At 42.9% G+C, this 23,449-nt stretch overlaps 1 protein-coding gene across 1 annotated transcript in view; it reads right to left on the bottom strand.

Annotated features, from left to right (window-relative positions):
- Positions 1-23,449, bottom strand: part of RXFP1 (relaxin family peptide receptor 1) — a 476,211-nt gene that overhangs the window by 326,193 nt on the left and 126,569 nt on the right. The window contains exon 2 of the mRNA XM_040418599.1: positions 766-909. Within this exon, the coding sequence (XP_040274533.1) occupies positions 766-909 (144 nt within the window). The remainder of the gene's footprint in view (positions 1-765; positions 910-23,449) is intronic.

Here is a 23,449-nt window from a genome sequence, read left to right as displayed (position 1 = left end):
ACTAGGTCATAGATAGTTAAGAGACCAAGGGGGCATGATTTATGTCTTTGGTGTTCCTTGAAGCTCTTTCATGCTTCTCCCTGCCAGGTCCTGTACCTGGCATAACTAAGTATCATTTTTCTTAAAGAGGACCTGTTACCTCTCCTGACAAGCCTGTTTTAGCACCTACTTTTATTCCTGGGACACTGCTACTCTGATGATTCTATATTGTGCCATTTCTCTATTATTACTACTAGGAAGTTTTAAATACATTGCCAGCAGTCTGCAAACAAGGTCCAGATTGGTGTTTCCAGTTGGGGAGGGGGAAGACCTGCAGAATCTGTCTCTAACAGTATTGATTAGATAGTGTCAAAGCAGGGACAACCCCCAATTGGTAATACCCAGCCGGATCCTTATTGCAGACTGCTTGCAATACGTTCATAAATGTACAGAAGGAATAGAGGAAGTTCACAACTTATAGTCGTAGGAATGGATGCTCCAGAATTGTTATTACATGGGGAATGCAGACATGTCAGGAGAGGTGACAGGCCCTCTTTGAGGATATTGCAGCACAGACCTTCTGTGGTACACTGCATATGCTGCACACACAGTATAATTTACAAAAGCCTATATAACATGCTCTGATTTACAGCTCCACTAATAGTAGCCGTACAACAAGAACATCAGCTTCAACATGCTGTAAGGAAGATAAAGTAAGAAGGGAATGACACAGGATGAGCAGACATATCACATGCATGAAATATTAGAAAACCATCTCTGACCTACCACAATTATCTTCATCGGCTTGATTTCCACACTCATCCACTCCATTGCAGTGCATAAACTGGGGAAGGCACTTTGTGATATTACCACAAGGGAAGAATCCAAGAGGACAAGTGTTTTCTGAGTGCTCACGTTCTGAATAAGCAACTAAGTAAAATAAAAGATAAAAGTACTTAGACTCATAAAAGTTTCGACTCATGTATTATCAAAAGCATAGTTAAAATAAAAATATATACAGTATACAATAAAACACTAAGAGCATCTTCACACAGCAGGTTTGCAGTTTGTGATGCCGCAGATCAGCACTTGGATTAGCCCCATTCCGTTGGCCAATATGAAAGTGACTGCCAACAGATTCTGCATTAAAAAGTGGCATGTCACTTTTTCTATGATGTGCATTTCAAATCTCTTGGTGAAAATTGGCTTCATATGAACTACAAGACAGTGGGAGATGGAATACCAGAGGATTTCAGACAGATTTTTTATTTTTTGTAACTTGGAATACGCTGTGTGAATGAAACTGCTATGCTCTACTTACACATCAGTCATTTCTATATTTATACATAGTTTAAATATGAACTTTTATAGTTGCCTGTACATTGTTCAAAGGGGTTTTATAGGCTTTTAAAAATACACAAAAGTACCTATATGCATCTGAATGGTCCCTAGATGATGCCATCATAGATCAGAATTTTTATTTTACATTTTCAATGTCATAGACAGCTCTGTGATACACCTTTGTTTTGGTAGCACAAGAGGTTGCTGTAGGTGATACAACTAATGTAAATCACTACAGTTTTTATCATTATTCTTCCCTCTCATAGACAATGCCTCCATTTACAGTCGCCTTCATGCCACTTTACAAAGACAAAATGAAGCTACTTTCACATTGGTGTTTTGAATTCTGTTTGTGAGATCCGTTTCAGGGATCTCACAAACGGTTCAAAACGGATCAGTTCAGCCCCAATGCATTCTGAATGGATAAGGATCCGTTCAGAATGCCTCAGTTTGGCTCAGTTCCACCTCCGTTCCGCTCTGGAGGCGGACACCAAAATGCAGCTTGCAGCGTTTTGGTGTCCTCCTGGCGATGCGGAGCCAAACGGATCCGTCCAGACTTACAATGTAAGTCAATAGGGGCGGATCCGTTTTCACTGACACAATATGGTGCAATTGAAAACGGATCCGTCCCCTATTGACTTTCAATGTAAGTCAGGACGGATCCGTTTTGACTTTGTTCTTCATAATGCAAACGGATCCGTTCTGAGCGGATACAATAGTTTGCATTATAGGTGCGGATCCGTCTGTGCAGATACAAGACGGATCCGCACCTAACGCAGGTGTGAAAGTAGCCTGAGAGAGGTGGAGAGCCAAAGAGCAGTACAGATAAAATATATGATATGTGACATCCTGTACATAAGGAAGGGGGAGAGGGAAAATAACAAATATTCATAATATGGTACATTGCACAAGAAGGAGAGGCACAGACTCTCCTTAAAGAGGCTGTCCCGTCTAAGCTTTTCATGAGAAAATATTGCAGTGACTGGGCCGCAGGGGTGCATGTGAGTATGGGTGGCTGGATGGGTGCAGTAGTAGTATCCACGTTTTCCTAAAGCTCCCTGGGCCGGCGTGCAGTGACGGGAAGGGAACATAGGTTCTTTCCTTTGGGGCACCCTCTGGTGCTGGGGTTATCCTGCCGGATATGCCCATGATGGTAATGTTTTATGGTGGGAGGTAGGGTCCCTGTGACGTCAGCACATTGTGGTGTAAAGAAGAGATAATAGCGAGTCCAGGGTGAAAACAAAACAGTTGTTTACTGAAGCCTCCGGTTTTGAGGTAGAGGTTACAGGCACAATTGTCATAGAATTGCAAATGTTCCTTAAAGGCAATATTCAAAGGCTGCTTTTACTGTGAAAGTAGATTTCCCATGGCTGAACTTTCTTGGCCGACTCTATCCCTATAAAGCATCCGGGCATGGGGCATATCATACAGTTTCAGCAACCCACAGGGCGGTTCTCCCTGCGGCAGGCAATACACATCTGCTCCATTATTTGAATGGTTTGCACACAGAAATATAATCCATGAATCCGCTTTAGGAATGCGGTCAGCTGTAGTTTAGGTGTGTCCAGGCATCTGAAACTTCTCCTGGTCACTTAATGCCATTAAGTCTATAAGTCTACATTCACACGACCGTAGAGTTTTGTGGACCGCACATGTCTGCAGCTATAATAGAAAATGCCTATTCTTGTCCGCAATTGTAGGACATGCTCTATTTTTTAAGCAGGGCCAGGGAACAGAACTATGGATGTGGACAGCACATGGTGTGCTGTCTGCATCTTTTGCGGCCCCTTTGAAATGAATGAGTCTGCACCCAAATTTGCGGAACGGATGCGGACACATTCATACGGTCGTGTGAATGCACGCTTAGTCTGGTAAACCCTTTACCTCCAACACACTTGCTCTATACCACTCATTGTCCACTGGTCTGCTTCTAGTAAATGATTTTCCGTCTCTCTGGCCTTCCCCTGGCCAGCACCTGGCTAGGGTGGCTAAGGGTGTCAGCTACATCTTTCTGCTTGCTCTAACACTGCGCTGTCTGGTTTAGTCTAAACTAACACTAAACTCTGCACTATGCTGACTGACTCCTCTCCTTATATAGAGGGTGATACCAGCCCCATCTAGTCTGATGAAGTATACAGCATTATTCTAGAATATCCAGCCTGTTATATAGAAACAGCAGCTTTACACATTACATTGCATTACATATAACACAAAATAAATGCAGTTCTTGCCCTTTGCAGTGGTTTGCGACTGTCTACGAGCAGGACACTGCAATATCATGTAAAAAGTTGTCTCCCAGAGAACGACTTGCTAGTGCCACCTTCTGGAATTGAGTCAGTCTAACTTTTAACAAACTCTGTAATATGCAGGGGCGGACTGAACGGTCGGGCACTTCGGGCATGGTCCGAGGGCCCGGGCGGGATGGGGGCCCGCCGCAGAATAATATTATTTATTATCAGCAGCGCAGTGGAAGAGTCTCTCCCTCCCCCTGTGCTGCTGCTGCCGCGGCCAATAAGAAGAGGGACAGGGGGAGGGGCTGTGGCCAATGAAGATAACTGAGCTGTTAATACAAATACAGGAGGCGGGTGCCGGAATCAAATAGCGGCATCCGACCTCTATGACAGGGAGCTGCACCGGAGGGGTTAACTGCCGCTGATCGCAGCTCCCTGTCATAGAGGTGCAGCTCCCTGTCATATTACTAATATGACAAAGGAAAAAGCTTACTATTCATCTGCAGACAGCTGTTTTGATTTCTTTGTGCCTAATCAGTACAAAGTAGGATTTTGGCTAGCTGAATGTTATGCCCTGGATGCAGCTTATGTGAAGTACTGGCTCTCCTTTGGAGTTCAATAATTTGGAATTTGGAAGACAACATTTTGAACTCTTTGTCATGTTCCACCTAAGACCAATTTCATAAATTATACATGCTACCAAAACCCTTGACAGGCTACAACTTACCACAATGTATGACAATTCACCTGGGTGGCTGCACACAGACACATATAGGATAGGCACTTCATGACGCAAAATCATGTTTTAAAAAACTGGTTATCTCATGACATATATTAGGACGCGTCCAGTTAAATAGAAAGGTAAGACCAGACTCATCTGGACTTGGTCCACTGGTCTACCTTCTTCCACTGCTTCATGGACAAGTTCTGATGGTGATGTGTCCTCCACTGTTTCTGTAACTCATATTGTAATGAATGGGAGTTACGCAAGTGTAACAGAACAAATGCAGTACCCTAGACCTGGAGGTATCTAAAAAAAATATATTTTTATTTTATATAGTTATGTAATGTTATGTATTGTATGTTATTTGGCTGTAAGTACCAGTAGGGGTGGTTGGCAAGAACAGGGCTAACCACCCAGTTCCTCCCCTCTTTGTAGGAGTGGGCTGCTTCTGCTTCCTGCCTGGAGGGGAAGTTCCAGAGCAACCTGAGAGAGGTAAGGAAGCACACTGCAGAGCTACTGCTCCTGGTAAATATTCCCCAGAGAGATCAACTTTGTTCAGCCTCAAGAAGATATTCGAGAAACCAGACAGCAGAGTGAACAGTTGAAACCCTACATATTAGACATGGCTGTAAGGTGAGGGACAATGGCTCAGATAACCATCACCCAAGACTACTACTAAGCCAGTTAAAGCTCAAGTCTAGACCTGATAGTGAACATCTACTCTCATAAGTGCTAAATGACAACCATCCAACCTGCCTCCAAACTTACACTTTCACTTCTGGCCTCATTTTCCAATCTACATTTCCACTGTACCGAACCCCAGGAGCAACAGCCTGAGGGCATACACTGGGACACAATTTATCAGGGCCACTACTACTCCCATCCTCTTCACCAGCTTCTCTCGGGCTTGCTGCACAAACAGCAGATTGCCAGCCTGCTTGGCTGATTCCATAAGCTCGTCCACCTGGGACCAATGCTAAGTCCAATGTTGCTGTGGAAACAGCAAGATGGAACAACCCCTTTAAGTTTTAGTTATTTGGTCTCTAAAATAACAACTAAAATATCAAGTTTGGTTATAAAAAAAAAAAAGAATCAGTCACTAGAACTATAATTTGCTGGAAAAGTATTATATGACATTTATATAACTGTTAGGCCTCATGCACAGCCGTTCCGTGCATTGGGGACTGCATTCAAGTTAATGGCTCCGCATCCGTGATATGGTTTGCACGCGGCTGATGCCCGTGTATTGCGGACACGCTGTTTGCGTGCCAAAATACAGGCATGGCCAGGCAACGGCCGTGTGCATGAGGCCTTAAGCTGTATTGTATCAGTAATAGAAATGGTACCTCTCAACAATACATCTCTTAAAAAAAGCAAAGAAAAACATCTCTATTACCTGAATTTCCTGGTGTGTCAGACTTAACAAAAACTAAAATATAAATCTGTATTTCTTCTTTCGGAAAAAAAACATTATATGGTGGAATATTCTAAAACATATCCTTTATCTTGTTGAATATAATGTGAAATTAAAGGGTTATTCAAGTTGCAACAAGTTATCCCCTATCCACAGGACAGGGCATAACATTTAGATCATTGGGGTTCTAAGCACTGGGACTCCCAGTGATCATGAAAATAGGGATGAATCAACCCCTAAATAAATGGAGCGGCTGGTTGAGCATGTGTCAGGTCACTCCATTCATTATCTATGCGAACTTGACTATTTCCAGAACTCCCACAGAAATTAGATCTGTAGCCAGAGCTCACTTCCTTGAGGTGTGAAACAGGGCCCCATTCTCAAGAATACTACAGTATATTGGCATTTTGCAGTGCTGGCTCAGGGCCGCCGTTGTCTCGCCCACCATCTCTGGCACTTTAGGTCCTAATGGTGCAGACCCGACTCCTACACTCCATACCCTGCTGGCAGGTCTGACTGTTGAGGAAGCTCTGTCCCTCCAAGCAGACTATGGCCTGCTTGTCAACCTACCCACTCTCCCTCTGTCCGTACTAGTGCACATGCCCTAATCTTGACCAGACTACGACCTTGTGGTACATAAGGCACTTTCCCCAGTGGGAAGGTGCCTGACCAATAGGTTACCTAGCTTGCTAGTTCCCAGCAGAAGTATGCTCTGTTGGTTTGTCTGCCTGCGTACTGACTTCTACAGATTTCCTGGATTGTGACCCTCCGTTGCTGAGCTGACCTGTATCTGACTGCCATATTGACCTTTTGCTGCCTGTCCTAACCTCAGACTATTTATCAAGCTGCTCGTTCTCTGCCTGCCCTGACCACAGTCTGTCCCTAACTACAGTTTTGCCCCTGTAGGTCAGCAGACAACCACACAGGGACTACTCAAGGAAGTATCGGCCTCGTGGCTCACCTGTGACACAGTCAAAATCCCTGTATAGGAGTTAAAAAGTGTAAACCAGGTGACTACCAGTAGCACCTTTAGGATTAGCCCAAAGTCAAATCTGTTGGTTGACACAGTGGTACCCAATGCCATAGTACATTATAAATTTCTATATCTCAGAGTATACTTAGGTTTTTATTGTATAATTTCAATTTGTTTACTAAATAAAATAACATTTACTATATGATATATAATTATATTCATTTCTCAAGCAAAAATGTAGGATAAACTAATGTAATACAAGTGCAAGACCATCAATAAAACACTGTTTAATACACTGTTTAATAAGGTAAAATTTAGGCTCATGTGTCAAACTTTGGCTAGGTATAACAAGGCAAAAGACAAAAGGGATTTAATAGGATTCAATGTGACAGATTCAATATCACCTGAAAAAAGCACAAGGGTACTAAAACTGTAAAAAAAAAACTGTTGGCCCAAGGTGGTAAGCTTAAAAGGACCTTAGGAATGCCCAAATAAGAGAAAAGAAGTCCTAAGATTGGGTCTCCATGTAGAGGTAGTATGCTGTGTGGCATTAATTATCAAACTTTGTAATCTGGTTATTGGCCACATGGTTTTTACAGGTGAAATACATTTTCATCTGTAAAAATCATGCAGCCAATAACTTCTTTACAAAATTTTGGCAATGCATGAGGTTTGGCCACATTGCACTTTTTTGGCATGTAGAAACCAAGCCTTAAAGGTGTTCACGTTCCTGGGCTTTTTTCAGAGTCCTCTGCAGCACAGCCAGACCCACAATGGTGAGCTTATCTGATTCCCACCACTGGGTTTCGGTTCTATCGCTCCCCCTTATGTGCCGCAGGTCTCGAGTCTACCTGTGTCAAATTCCTGTTTGACACAGGTCATGTGACCTCAGCAGCCAATGACTGGGCGCAGTTGTGACGTGTCACTCATATATTAAAATGATTGAAGTATATAGTGTTTTTTGCAAGCATTTAAAACACGCTAAAAAATTGTGTGTGTGAAGGAACCGTAAGGCTAAAATCGCATATGTAAACTTTGTGGCAGATTTTGAGCTAAACATATGAGCAGATACAAAAGAGAATTGCAGTATAAGTCTTTCTTTTATACTTTTCCTTCTTTTTTGATTCACTCAAAAAACTACATTAAAATCTGCATGTGTGATCCAACCTAATGCAGGTGTCCTTTGAATAAAAGAAAAACCAAGTCATATTGGTAAAATGAAAAAGAATACAAATATAATTCTTTCACTTAAAGCTAAGAATACTCACTTTGATTTTCATTTTAAAGGAGTATCTAAGCTAACATTACCTGGATGAGTCAGTCACTAATAGTCTGAAATGATGGAAGGTACAACTGCTTCAAATTAGGCATACAGTAGCTTATCTTGACATTTTGTTCAATTACGTACATGAGTAATCTTCTGACTATAAAACTTATGTGCTGTATAACACTTATAGTAACTATATGCTTTTAGAAAGTTGTCATATGCTTTTGAACTTTTTATATAAAAAGATTGAAACAGTCAAGTTAGTTGCAATAGAAGTTGCAGTAAATTATGTAGCTTGAGAAGTGGTAAAGATTGTTGGGGAAAATAGAACTGAACATTTCAAAATAAATTAGTAAATTTGTCTGTTGAAAGTAAATTCATATTTCGTGTTGAAGCGAGGCAGACATAGATGTTCATAAATAGGATTGTATAAGGTTAGAAAAGGGGTTTGCTTTTTGTCCAGAAACAGGTAAAAAGGCTTGTATGGGGGCTTATTCCTATTTTTTTGAATAATGAACAGGGTTGGTGCTTTTTTTTTAAGGAAATACAGTCTCTTGTACATTGCAAAATACTCTATTGTTATTGCATATACAGTATTATTTGCACAATATAACAGCAAAATTAGAAGACCTGTAAAATATATAAGTAACACAATTAATAGGGTTATGATATGATTGTTGAAAAAAGAGAAAATCAGAGTATATACAGAATATATGTGGGTGATTGAGTCAGCACAACCCTGTATGTAGGTGCACATCACTATGGCGAAATACATATACAAACGCAAAATACAAATGTGATCGCACTCTGCAACCAGCATTCTGCCCTGCCTCTATGCTGGATGAGGCATTGGTGTACATTTTGGCCAAAGCGTAATAAGCCACTCACCACGTCAAGGTCGTCTCTATGGAGTGGTCCCTAACACTAGTTCCTACCTGTTTATGGGCCATGACAGCCACACAAAGTCCAGGGAATGCAGGTCAGCATGCATGCCAAGCTGTCATGGCCCATAAACAGGTAGGAACTAGTGTTAGGGACCACTCCATAGAGGCGACCTTGACGTGGTAAGTGGCTTATTATGCTTTGGCCAAAATATATACAGAATATACCATGGATTTGGAAATTCTTTAGACCCTTTAACTTTTTATATATTTTTTTTATATTGTGGTCTTGTGATAAAACAAAATAAAAAATTGTGTTTTCCCCCATCAATCAGCAGTCAATCCTCTTTAATAAAAAAATAAAATAAAGAAAAAAGAATTTTAGAAACCTTTGCACATTTATTAAAAAGGAAAAACTATAATTTTGCATGTACATAAGTATTCAGACCCTTTTTTTATGACACTTGACATTTAGCTCTGGGGGCTCCCATTTCTCTTGATCCTCTTTTGAGAGGTTTCTACATCTTGATTGGAATTCTTCTGCGGTAGATTCAGTTGATTGGACATGATTTGTAAAGACAACCTCCGTATACATAAAGGTCTCACAGCTGCATATCAGAGCAAAAACCAAGCCATGAGTAGGAAAGAACTATCTGTAGAAATCAGATTGTGTGGAGGCACGGATCTGGAGAAAGGTGCAAATAAAATTTCAGCTATGCTGAAAGTTCCCAGGTGCACAGTGGCCTCCATAATTCCTAAATGGTAAAAACTAGAGCTGGCCACCCCACCAATCTGAGTAATCAGGGGAAATGAGTCTTGGTAAGAGAGGGGACCAAGAACTCAATGGTAACTCTGGCTGAGCTCCAAAGATCATGTGTGCAGATAGGAGAGACTTCCAGAAGGTCAACCATCACTGCAGCATTCGATCAATCTGCGCTTTATGGCAGAGTGGCCAGAAAATTGCAAAAAAGCACCTAAAGAACTCAGACTATGAGAAACAAAATTGTCTGGTCTGATTAAACCAAGAAATAACTTTTTGGCCTCAATTCTAAGTGTAATGTTAGAGGAACTAGGCATTGCCCAATACCATCCCTACAGTGAAACATGGTGCTGGCAGCATCATAATGTGTGGGTGTTTTTCAGTGGCTGAGACAGGGAGACTGGTCAGAGTTAAGGGAAAGCTGAATGGAGAAAAGTACAAAGATATTCTTAATGAAAACCTGATCCAGAATGTTCTGGACCACAGACTGGGTGGAAATTTACCTTTCACAAAGAGAGTGAACCTAAGCACAAAGCCTAGACAACACAGTAGTGGCTTAGGGACAGCTCTGTGAATGTCCTTGAGTGGTCCCGCTAGGGCCCTTGTAACAAGGGACTGCAGTGTGACCTCTTGTCTAGTAAATGGTGCTAGAGCACAAGGGAAGGGCTGTGGCAAAAGAAGTAGGAAGTCTGTGAGGTGAAATCAGGCAGTGCTGGGAGGAAGGAGGAAGAGAGTGAGGGCAGTAGGAGGTTTGAGCAAAAGAGGAGTGTGGTGTGGTGCTCCTTGCATAGAACAGGGTGCCTTTGAGGATTCCAAATTAAGGAGTAGTGATGAGCGGCAGGGGCTGTATTCGAATTTGCGATATTTCACGAATATTTTGTAAAATATTCGTCATATTTATTGCATGCAAAAAATCGGCAATATAAAAATCGTGTAATGCGAATTCGTAAGGCGAAATACAGGTGTTGGTCACTTTGGCTACATTTTTCAAGCTGCTAGAAGTTTCATGAGTTTCTCCTGAGACTGGAGAAAATGGTTGGCACGGCAGAACATTACAATAGCTTTAATTGCAGATAGAGTCAAGTGATCCAATATATTCGGCAGTGATTAGAATATTTTTTCGTACTGCGTGCAACTTCACATTTTAGCAGGTCTGACTACAGATTACTGATTAGTGCAGTAAGTATTGTTGTGAACTTGACATTGCTTCCTTCTCATTGGCCAACAAGCAAGAAGCAGAGAGGAATCATGTGTTCAGATGGAAAAAAAATGCAGAATATTCGATATAACTAAACTATTCTAAATATTCTCGAAGTGGCGATATTCGCGATAAAAATTAGCTATTCGAATATTCGTGCTCAACACTAGTAAGTAGTACAAAGAAATAGCTGAGTGTCTCAGTGCAAAGACAGTCATCAGGTGAGGTCTTAGAACACACCGCTGAAGAGAAACAGCACTGCTTGGTAGGTCTTATGCAGCATCACTGAAAAATCGAATCCTTATAATTGTTATTACTTTCATATGTTTGCTCTTAATTGAAGACTTCAGTAAAGTTCCGTTAAAGCCAATCGAATTGTGTTTGTCACCAGTGCACTATATTACACTCTGACAAACCCAATTCTCTGGAGATGCCTGAGAATGGCTGTCCACTGATGGTCCCCCATTAAACCTGACAGAGCTTGAGAGAATCTGCAGAGAAGAATGGCAGAAAATCTCCAAATCCAGGTGTGCAAATGTTGTGCCATCACACCCATGAAGACTGGAGGCTGTAATCGCTGCCAAAAGTGCTTCAAGTAAGTACTGAGTAAAGGTTCTGAATATTTACATCAATGCAATACTTTAGTTATGGGGTACTGGAGTGTAGATTTATGGGAAATAACTAGATTTTTTTTATTTAGCACAAAACTGCAACATAGCAAAATGTGAGAAGAGTGAAAGGGTCTGAAGACTTTCCAAATTCTCTGTAGTAAATGACAATCTTTTTCTAAGGGTCCATTCACACATCCGTGTGTTTTGCGGATCCACGGATCCACAAAACACGGACACCGGAAATGTGCAGACCGCACATCGCCGACACTTAATAGAAAATGCCTAATCTTGTCCGCAATTGTGGACAAGAATAGGACATGTTCTATTTTTTGGGGGGGACGGAATTGCAGACCCGGAAGTGCGGATCCGCAATTCCGGATCCGGGCTGCACATTGTGCGGCCCCATAGAAATGAATGGGTCCGCAATACAATTCCGCAAAATGCGGAACAGAATTGCGTACGTGTGAATGGACCCTTACAAAGCTAGAACCAGCCCTGTACCTGACATGGATCTAGAAATCTCTCGATTTAATGTGCCAATTACTATGCTAGATTCTCTTCAGGCTCGCAAGTCCTTTCTAAGGGATAATGTCCTTTCTGTGTCAGCTCTCTTCCTATAACGGTCACAGCTTTTAACAGTAGACTTAGCCCTCTCCTGGATCACCTTATACTGGACATTTAGGGCCAGATTTATCATGACTGACAGCTCACTCCACTTTCACATATGGCTAAAGTCAGTTTTAGCAAAGTCATATTTATGATCGGCCCTTTAAGACTGTAATAAATGTGGTTTGACGGTAGCAGTTTATCCGTCAGTAAGCAGCTTTACAAAAGTCGCACATCTTTACGAAAAAGTCGCACGTTTTTATGAAAAAGTCGCATGTTCTATTAAAAAGTCTCATAAGATAAGCATGGTCCTCACTGGAGTGAAATTGCGACTTTTCTGTGACTTTTTTGCGACTTTTTAAATAGTCCCAATAGTAAATCTGTCTAGAGATTCATATACATAAGAAAACACGCCTACTTTCAGAAAACTGGCGAGCATAGTGCAGAGCAAATTTGTGCGCAGTTTTAGCGTTTGGGACTTTTTTGGGGACTTTTTCACTCCATTATTCTGACCTGAGCTAATGATAAATCTGGCCCTTAGTGTCTCACACACCACCTCTTCGTCTCATCCCTTCTCTGTTGGTGTATCTCAAGGCTGTGTCCTAGGACCAGGGGCATTGCTAGGGTCTCAAAAGATCCGGGGTCCAAGCCCCAATGCATATGGCCCAATTCTCTAAGTCGACCCCCCTCCCCCACACACCGCATTTTGCTGTACTTGCAATACAGCAGCACATACCTGTCACATCCAGTGCCTCCCAGGTGACGGCTCCTCCGATGTAGATCTTCTCTACCATCATGTTCTCTATTCAGTCCGGACAACTTCTTTCAGCCGCGCCTCATCTCTGCAGAGTGTGACACACAGACATCTTCGCTTCCGCACTTTTCTATCATCATTCCCCAACCTGGAGCCCCCACAGTGTTATCCCGCTGCTTGCTGTACTCCCCATTCCCCAATACCCCCAAATACTATCCTGAAGAAAAGTGTGTGCCCCCATAGTAATAGTGCTCCTCATAGTCCCACCAATAGTAATTCCCTTCTAGAATGCCCTCATTAGTAATACTGCCCCCTGCAGTGGCCCCAATAGTGATAATGCTCCCCAAGAATGACCCTATTAGTAATACTGTCCATACAGAGCCCCCAACAGTGAGCCTCCAACAGTGCCCCCATTAGTAGAAGAGTCCTGCAGTATTAATACAGTATTTTTCGCCCTATAAGACGATCCGGCCCATAAGACGCACCTAGGTTTTTGAGGAGGAAAATAAGAAAAAAAAAATTTTAACCAAAAGGTGTGCTTTTGGTAGGTTTTGAACTAATGGTGGTCTGTGCATGACACTACTATGGTGGATCTGTGGATGGCACTGTTATGGGGGGATCTGTGGGTGGCACTGTTATGGGGGATCTGTGGATGGCACTGTTATGGGGGGATCTGTGGATGGCACTGTTATGGGGGGATCTGAGGGGGGCACTGTTATGGGGGGGATCTGAGGGGGGCACTGTTATGGGGGGGATCTGTGGATGGCACTGTTATCGGGGGTGATCTGTGGATGGCACTGCTATGGGGAGGTGATCTGTGGATGGCACTGTTATGGGGGGTGATCTGTGGATGGCACTGTTATGGGGGGTGATCTGCGGATGGCACTGTTATGGGGGGTGATCTGTGGATGGCACTGTTATGGGGGGGTGATTGTGGATGGCACTGTTATGGGGGGGGTGATCTGTGGATGGCACTGTTATGGAGGGGGATCTGTGGATGGCACTGTTATGGGGGGTGGATCTGTGGATGGCACTGCTATATATGTTCCCCCACCCCATAACAGTGCCATCCACATATCCCCCACCCCATAATAGTGGCATCCACAGATCACCCCCCCATAACAGTGCGATACACAGATCACCCCCCCATAACAGTGCCATCCACAGTTGACCCCCCCATAACAGTGCCATCCACAGATCTCCCACCCATAACAGTGCCATCCACATATCTCCCACCCCATAATAGTGGCATCAAAAGATGCCCTAATATATGGGAGCTAAACCTGTGGGAGGGGCCGGTGTCATGCAAATGCGGCGGGGCCGGTGCGGCCACTTTTGGGGGGAAAAAAGTGCGTCTTATGGGGTGAAAAATACGGTAATACCCAGTAAAAAAAAGGCCCCCTATTGTTCCTCCAGTGGTAATAAAGCTATCTACAGACCCCTCAGTAGTAATACGGCCCCCCATAGTGCTCTTAGTAGAAATAAGGTGGATCTACAAGTCCCTCGTATAGAGCCCCCAGTAGTAATAAGAATGCCTATAATGTCCCCTGGATTTACAATACCCCTACAGTGCCCCCAGTATTTATACTGCCCCTTACTGTTATAATGCTCACCCTGAAGTGCCCTCAGTATTTATAATGCCCCCTGTAGTGGCCTCTATAGTTATATTCCTCCCTCATCTTGCAGTCCTATGTAAATAACATCACACCATCTCTCATGCCCCCTCCAAAATACAGTCCTATGTAAATAAGATTCCTTTCTATCTACAGCCCCCTCCAAAATACAGTCCCATGTAAATAACATCACTCCCCTCCCTTCACCCCTCTAATATATAGTCCCATGTAAATAACACTATTTCCCTCCCTCCGTCATAGAGTCCCCATGTAAATAACATCACACCATCTCTCCAGTCCCCTCCAATATACAGTCCCATGTAAATAACATCACCTCCCCAGCCGCCTTCAACATACAGTCCCAAATAAATAATATCACCCCCTCCCCAGCCGCCTCCAACATGCAATCCCATGTAACATCATCATTTTCCCCATCAGCCACCTTCAACATACAGTAAAAAAGAGATACTTAATCACCAGTCCGCAAAGATCTGCTGCAGGTCCGAGGAGTGTTGTGGGGTCAATCACACTTTCATAAAATGTACATAAAGGGTTCAGACCGCGCGTGTTGTAAATAGACGGTATAAAACAGTTTTTTTTCTCTTTCTCCCTTCAAAAAGGTACCGAGGTCTGCAGATGTCCTATTTGTGGATATCCTGCAACTTATAAAAGAATACAATAGTGTAAAACCGTATGGTTGTGCTGCCCTGTAGTGCACAGATTGTACTTACACGACACTCCACCAACAACAGGCGTATTAAAGATATCCTCCGCAGCTTGTTTGGTTCTTCGTGGCGAAGGTCCACGTTCACACGCCAGTACACAGGGCTCAACCACGGACTTAATTACAGCACACACCAGTTGGGTCTGCTAGTGCTCCCAACTTCTTTTGATTCAGAAATTTCTGTGGATACAAGTGGCTCCCACCATAGTGAAGCTCCGATAACTATTTAAAAGGTTTATTCAGTACATACTTACAAACATGCACTTTAAAATCGCATAAAAAAATCCCAGCGTCTTTTTCCTTGCCTGATCCAGGTTTCGCTCCTTGAGCTTCGTCAGGGGCACGTGGGAGCACTAGCAGACTCACCTGGTGTGTGCTGTAATTAAGTCCGTGGTTGAGCCCTGTGTACTGGTGTGGGAACGTGGACCTTCGCCACGAAGAACCAAACAAGCTGCGGAGGATATCTTTGATACGCCTGTTGTTGGTGGAGTGCCGTGTAAGTACAATCTGTGCACTACAGGGCAGCACAACCATACGGATTTACACTATTGTATTCTTTTATAAGTTGTAGGATATCCAAAAATAGGACATCTGCAGACCTCGGTACCTTTTTGAAGGGAGAAAGAGAAAAAAAACTGTTTTATACCGTCTATTTACGACACACGCGGTCCGAACCCTTTATGTACGCCTTCACCATACAGTCCCATGTAAATAACATTGCCCCCTCAACATTCAGTCCCATGTAAATAACATCACTCCCTCCCTCAGACCCCTGTAACATTCAGTCCTATGTAAATAACATTACTCCCTCCCACAGCCGCCATCAACATACAGTCCCATGTAAATAACATCACCCTGCCCCAGCCCCCTACAACATTCAGTCCCATGTAAATAACATTGCTCCCTCCCACAGCTGTCATCAAGATACAGTCCCATGTAAATAACATCACTCCCTCCCCCAGCCCCCTCCAACATACAGTCCCATGTAAATAATATCACTCCCTCCTACAGCCACCATCAACATACAGTCCCATGTAAATAACATGACCCCCTCCCTAGCCACCTCCAACATACAATCCCATGTAAAAAACGTCACTCCCTCCCCAGCCACCTCCAATACACAGTTCTATGTAAATAACATCCCTCCCTTCAGCCCTAACATACAGTCCCAGTTAAATAACCACAACTCCCAGCATTGCTCTGCCTCTCACTTCACTTACCTCTCCTCATGTAGCAGACATCACCACGGCTTCTTCCCCCAGGACTTCACTGTCATCCTATCCTGCATTGGTCACATGACGGTGACATCATTGCAGGTCCTTCTCAACCACTGCCTGTTTTACTGGTCACATGACCTGTGATGTCATCACAGTCCTTCAGACCTTCCAGTGCATTCGATTCAATTGTATTGCCGTCCTGAGGACGGCAATACAGTTGTATCTAGCTGGCAGGCAGTGCATTCGGGGCCTGAGATAAAACATCAGGGGCCTAGGCCCCGAATGTTTTAATCTAGCAACTTTTCTGCCTAGGACTCCTGCCCTTCTACATCTACACCTTCAGCCTGGGACAGCTCATATAATCCCATGGCTTTCAGTATGACTTCTATGCTGATGACACTCAAATTTACCTCTCTGGTCCAGATATCACCTTCCTGCTATCCAGAATTCAGCAATGCCTGTCTGCTATATCCTCCTTCTACTCTTGCTTTCTGAAATTTAACATGGAGAAAACATAATTTATCATGTTTTTGTTATCCCACTCAATTAGCGCCATTTTAACACATTGGTGGGCCTTGTGTAAAGGTCTCATGAGTGGGCCCTGGCATACTGGCCTCTAAAAACTCTATTTAAGCATATTGTTTGAATAAACCCTAAAGATCACAGAAAATGTGACACAAGTTTATGATAATATCCATCCAAGTATATTATATATACACTCACCTAAAGAATTATTAGGAACACCTGTTCTATTTCTCATTAATGCAATTATCTAGTCAACCAATCACATGGCAGTTGCTTCAATGCATTTAGGGGGGTGGTCCTGGTCAAGACAATCTCCTGAACTCCAAACTGAATGTCAGAATGGGAAAGAAAGGTGATTCAAGCAATTTTGAGTGTGGCATGGTTGTTGGTGCCAGACGGGCCGGTCTGAGTATTTCACAATCTGCTCAGTTACTGGGATTTTCACGCACAACCATTTCTAGGGTTTACAAAGAATGGTGTGAAAAGGGAAAAACATCCAGTATGCGGCAGTCCTGTGGGCAAAAATGCCTTGTGGATGCTAGAGGTCAGAGGAGAATGGGCCGACTGATTCAAGCTGATAGAAGAGCAACGTTGACTGAAATAACCACTCGTTACAACCGAGGTATGCAGCAAAGCATTTGTGAAGCCACAACACGCACAACCTTGAGGCGGATGGACTACAACAGCAGAAGACCCCATCGGGTACCACTCATCTCCACTACAAATAGGAAAAAGAGGCTACAATTTGCACGAGCTCACCAAAATTGGACTGTTGAAGACTGGAAAAATGTTGCCTGGTCTGATGAGTCTCGATTTCTGTTGAGACATTCAAATGGTAGAGTCCGAATTTGGCGTAAACAGAATGAGAACATGTATCCATCCTCTGATGGCTACTTCCAGCAGGATAATGCACCATGTCACAAAGCTCGAATCATTTCAAATTGGTTTCTTGAACATGACAATGAGTTCACTGTACTAAAATGGCCCCCACAGTCACCAGATCTCAACCCAATAGAGCATCTTTGGGATGTGGTGGAATGGGAACTTCGTGCCCTGGATGTGCATCCATCAAATCTCCATCAACTGCAAGATGCTATCCTATCAATATGGGCCAACATTTCTAAAGAATGCTATCAGCACCTTGTTGAATCAATGCCACGTAGAATTAAGGCAGTTCTGAAGGCAAAAGGGGGTCCAACACCGTATTAGTATGGTGTTCCTAATAATTCTTTAGGTGAGTGTATATGTATATATATATATATATATATATATATATATACACACAGGGTATTTCTATATCATATGCTGTGTTTACACCTGGGGCATTGTTATGCCCAACAAATCCACCTCTCCCCCTATTACTCCTCTGACTCATCTCTCTGCCAATCCTTTCACTGGCTCCCCATTGCCCAGAGAATTCAGTACAAAAGACTAATGAGGACATACAATGCTGTCCACAACCTGCCCCCTCCATCTGTGACAGTGACCTGATCTCCTGGTAGTTTCCCACACACAGTCTCCTCTATGCTCACAAGAAATCCTTCTCTTTCTTATTTTATCTGCTCTTCCCACAATCGCCTCCAAGATTTCTTCCATGCATCCTTCAAACTCTGGAACTCTATACCGCAACAAAAGACCTTCGAAAGGAACCAGAAAACTTACCTCTTCAGACAAGCCGACAACCTACAGTAATCTTGCTGCTGCTATACCACCATCTGACCAGATTTACCCTCACCCACTGTATACTTTCTCCATCCCTTGTAGATTGTAAGCCCTTGTGGGCAAGGTCCTCTCTTTTTTGGTAACCGTTTATAACTCATCTTATTCATGCTTATTGCAATTGTTTTATATAATGTATGTGCACCTCTTCTTATATGTACTGTGCCAATGAATGAATGGTGCTTTAATAATAATAATAATAATAATAATAATAATAATAATAATAATAATATAGCTGGTGGCGGTTGAAGGATGGAACTGAGCATGTTTGACCACCTCAGTGGGTGGACCTGCACATTACAATACAGATTTATCAATAAGGGGAGTCATTATAATAAAGTAAATAGAATATATTACAACTGGAGCATCTTTGTAACAGAAAGTAAATTACAAAAGTAACAAGTTTTTTTATGCTGAATTATATTAAAATAACATGTAATGGTGGCAGAACTCAAAATTGTAAAATCCTATTACCTTTATTTTCCAAACATTAAAAGTACACTCCATTGGCATGTTGCAGGTAATAGTCAACATGTTTCGGTAAATAAAAGAACTTAAGACTGAAATATGAAGATATACATGAGATAAGCAACTACATGAGCATATCTGCTAAAATCTATACTAATCCCAGAAATCCCTTTAAAGTGTTTTGTGCAAGGTGGATTTTCCACACAGAATTTGATGTATTTCCCAGAATCTGGTTAAAATGGGAAACCTATATTGTAGAGTAAAGAAAAAACAAAACAAAATGTATTTGTTTCTGTTTTTGCATTTATTGCACCTTGAAACTATGGCAGGAGGCCACCTGTGGATTGGTCTTGTAGAATGGGACTAATTTGTGTGCTGACCTGCTGTTGTTAAATGCAAATCAGTGGAAAAATTCATGGTGTGCATATGGTGTAAGGCCTCTTTCACACGGTCGTCACGGATTTGGGCCGGATAAGGTGCGGGTGCGTTTTGCATGCACATGAGAAAAATTGGCATGTTTGGTACCCAAACCCGAACCCGGACTTCTTCACAGAAGTTCGGGTTTGGGTTAGGTGTTGTGTAGATTTTATTATATAGAGGATTAAGGGCACTTAAATTATTTTTTAGGTTTTTTTAACCCCTCCATCCTTATTTTACTTAGCATTCTGTATTAAGAATGCTATTATTTTCCCTTATAACCATGTTATAAGGGGAAATAATAATGATCGGGTCCCCATCCAGATCATCTCCTAGCAACCATGCGTGAAAATCGCACCGTATCCGCACTTGCTTGCGCATGCTTGCGATTTTCACTCAGCCCCATTCACTTCTATGGGGTCTGCATTGCGTGAAAAATGCACAAAATAGAGCATGCTGTGATCTTCTCTCAACGCTCAAGTGATGCGTGAAAATCACAGCTCGTGTGCACAGCCCCATAGAAATGAATGGGTCCGGATTCAGTGCGGGTGCAATGCGTTCACCTCACGCATTGCACCAGCGCGGAAATCTCGCCCATGTGAAAGAGGCCTTAGTGTACCAGCTGGTATCACACAATGCACTGCTATTTGGTTACAGAATTTCAGCAGCATTTCACATTCTGTTTAAATGGTGACTAAAGTAAATAGAGAAAACTTGAGAAATTATTTTTAAAGCAAATAAGTGTAATGTTGGATTTTATAAAAATCTCTCTAGTGCCAAATGACAGTTCATCAGTCTGGGACATAAAATCCTCCTTAGGCCTTGTTCACACAATACCTTCCAATATAACAAACTGCATTCCACTTATTTAATATATTTTACAGAAAAATACTTTGTGGGTCAGTTATTAAACTGAAATACACCTATATTAGGCATATTTCAATCTGCGACTTCTCCCTGCTCATGCCAGGTTTAAAAAAGTAGGTGTGGTGTGGTGTGGGGGGAAGGGAACGGGCCAGCAGGCCCGTCTCATTTACCATCTTCTACGCCTGTTTCAGGTGTAGAAAAAGGTCTAAATGTAAGACAGCTGTCTTACATTTAGAACTGGCGGAGGATCGGCTGAAGTTATGGAGAGGCCTGCGCAGCTACATAACTGCAGCGATCCACCGCCAGCGCAGGGGCTTAGTAAGACCGGCGTTTAAAACACCAGTCTTAATAAATTTGCCCCTTTGTTCTCACAATCTTGACTCATTGCCAGGGCAACATAATCCATTATCTAAAATATTACTAAGTCTGATTTATTGTAAAGAACACAAACAAACAAATAAATGCATTGTCATCCAAGGAATCTGGACTCATCAGATGTAGTAATGAAAGTTGTTTCCCATCTACAGTATATGATTAATGTCCTATTGAACAGAGGATTTAAAGTATAATTAGCTGAGCTGATGCTGTGTTAATGGAGCGGACAGCAAGTCACTGAATAGTGCTTTATGTTTCATCATGCTACTCTGGCATTATCTGTGTCATTACCATATTATTACCATAGAACAGTGATGGCAAACCTCCAGCACGTCAGCTGTGGTGAAACTACGACTCCCAACATGCTCCATTCTATAGAGGTCTTAAAAACAGCCAAGAAAATGTACTTTTTTGGAGTTGTAGTTTTACCACAGCTGAAGAGCCGAGGTTAGCCATCATAGCCATAGAACATTATTATGTTTTTACAGTTGGGATTAGAAGTATTTGGACAGTATCACAATTTCCATAGTTTAGCCTCTGTCCATTACGATAGGTTTGAACTAAGGAAAAGTGAACCTGTCGAGGTTTGGTTTAGGTTCACCAAAGTTTTTAAAACGTTCGGTTCGGACGTGAAACGGTTCAGGCTGAACAAAATTGGCTCCAATTGCCCTGGAAATTGGTTTATAACACACTCTAGTATCTTTTCATTAATTATTTTAAATTAATGTTTGCTTTTTCTATCCCCCCAAGGTCTTGAATGCAATAATATCAGTAGTAAATCATATCTGAGTGACATACATGGCTATGGGTAAACTCTTGTTTGATGATGTTAACAAACAGCTTGTTTAAAAACACACCGTGCCATGGCATGTGTTATGCTTTTTCATATTCCAAAGCTTATGGGATATAATTTTTTTTTTTTAAATGTGGCTTATTGGGGGACCAAGTTACCAAAAAGTATTCCTTGATGGGGTCAGAATGCCTGCCCACATGACATGCACAAATATTAATTGTCATAAGAAATAGTAGCTTGTGAACAAACCTATAAAAAATACCTCTTTTAATTGAGATCAGCAGCAGTGCAGTGTGGATGTGGAGAGAGTAGGCTATTAGAGGCACACAGTCCCAATAGTAGCGGCAGCATAAACAGCATAGCATGGAACATACAAGGCAGTAGGTTGGCTGCCTATGAGTTGTAGTAGTAGTAGTGGCAGATGTGTAGCGTTAATAGAGGTGGCAGTAGGGTACATGTTGGCAGGTAGGCATCAACATGATGGAGGCAGCAGTCATACGGAACATGATGGTAGGCAGGCAACAGCAGTGGCATGATGGTGGCAGTAGCATGATGGAGGCAGCTGCAGCCTTATGGAACATGATGGTAGGCAGGCAACAGCAGTGGCATGATGGAGGTAGCCACCTCCTTATGGAACATGATGGCAAACAGGCAACGGCAGTGGCATGATGGTGGCAGTGGCATGATGGAGGCAGCCACAGCCTTACTGAACATGATGGCAAACAGGCAGCAACAGTGGCATGATGGAGGCAGAAGCTGTACGGAACATAATGGTAGACAGGCAACATTATGGTAGTCAGGAAGGCCAGACAACAACAGTAGTAAGATGGGGCACTGCCAGCAAGGCCATATCTATTCATCGGCCTCAGTCAGAGGAGTGCAAAAATCCTCCCGAATCCAGGCTTAGTTTATTTTGACAAAAGTGATGTTTTGGACACTGGCAGAAGACAACTTGGTCCATTTGGATGTTAAACCCTTTTCAAGATGACACTGGAAGCTGGGCAAGAATGAAGAAAATGACTGTACTGTGCCAGCTCAGACCACTGTTTCAGTCTGCCTGCCAAGAAATCCATGGAGTCAGGGAACAAAGTATGTGCCGGAGACAGGCCAGAGTGTAGGTAGGCCTGAACCTGGGCATTGAGGCAGGAGGTCTCGGCCTGCTGATTGGCCTCAGCCTGGCATGGCACTTGAAAAAACTGCTCCATGTTGAAGATACTGAACTGGCTGCTGCGGCTTCTGCTGCTTGTGGGGACGGGAGGTGGTTTACTCTGTGGAGGGTGGAGAGGGGCCTCCCTTTCATACACTCTAGGGGCATGTGCCTTCGTGCTGTAAGCTGCGGCATACTGCGTACACAGTGTTTACTGGTAATAACCTAGTTTGTCTTCCCTTTCGGCTGGAGGAAAACATTCCCCCATTTTACTTTAATAGAGAGGGTATAAAAGCATGGCTATGCAGTAGTCATCAGACTGCTTGATGTCAATGATACACCTGTCACTGCGTAAGCAGGCGAACATACAGCTCGCCATTCTGGCCAGTGTGCTAGAGGAGCCAGTTCTTTCCGGTTCTGCCTCCCACCGAAACAATTGGATGTCCTGGCTGGTGCCATCGTCATTATCATCCTCTTGCTCCTCCATCTCAGACTGCTCTCACACAAGTCATCAACAGGGAGACTATCTGGTGTAGGGCATGGTGAGATTTTCTTACCACGTCTTAGGAGACGCCCCACTAGGAAGGGGCAGTGAAGACAGAGAGCACTATCTGGGGCTGCAAGGAGGAGGAGCAGAAGGAAACCTTGATCCACAGCACGGTGTCAGACTTAGAAGTCTCCTCCATGTCATTCAGCTACGACTGAGAGAAGGAGTGTGCCATCCAATCCACAATCTCATCCTCCTCCTCTACTACTACTTCTGGTCAGATAGCTGGGGCTACTACTTCCTACATTCTGGCTCTCTGTGCCTTTCATTTGGAACCCTTTAGTATTCCTGACATTTT

The sequence above is a fragment of the Bufo bufo genome, chromosome 2 (assembly GCF_905171765.1).
Source record: "Bufo bufo chromosome 2, aBufBuf1.1, whole genome shotgun sequence".
In the NCBI taxonomy this organism is placed as follows: domain Eukaryota; kingdom Metazoa; phylum Chordata; class Amphibia; order Anura; family Bufonidae; genus Bufo; species Bufo bufo.
This window is presented reverse-complemented; position numbering and strand designations above follow the sequence as displayed.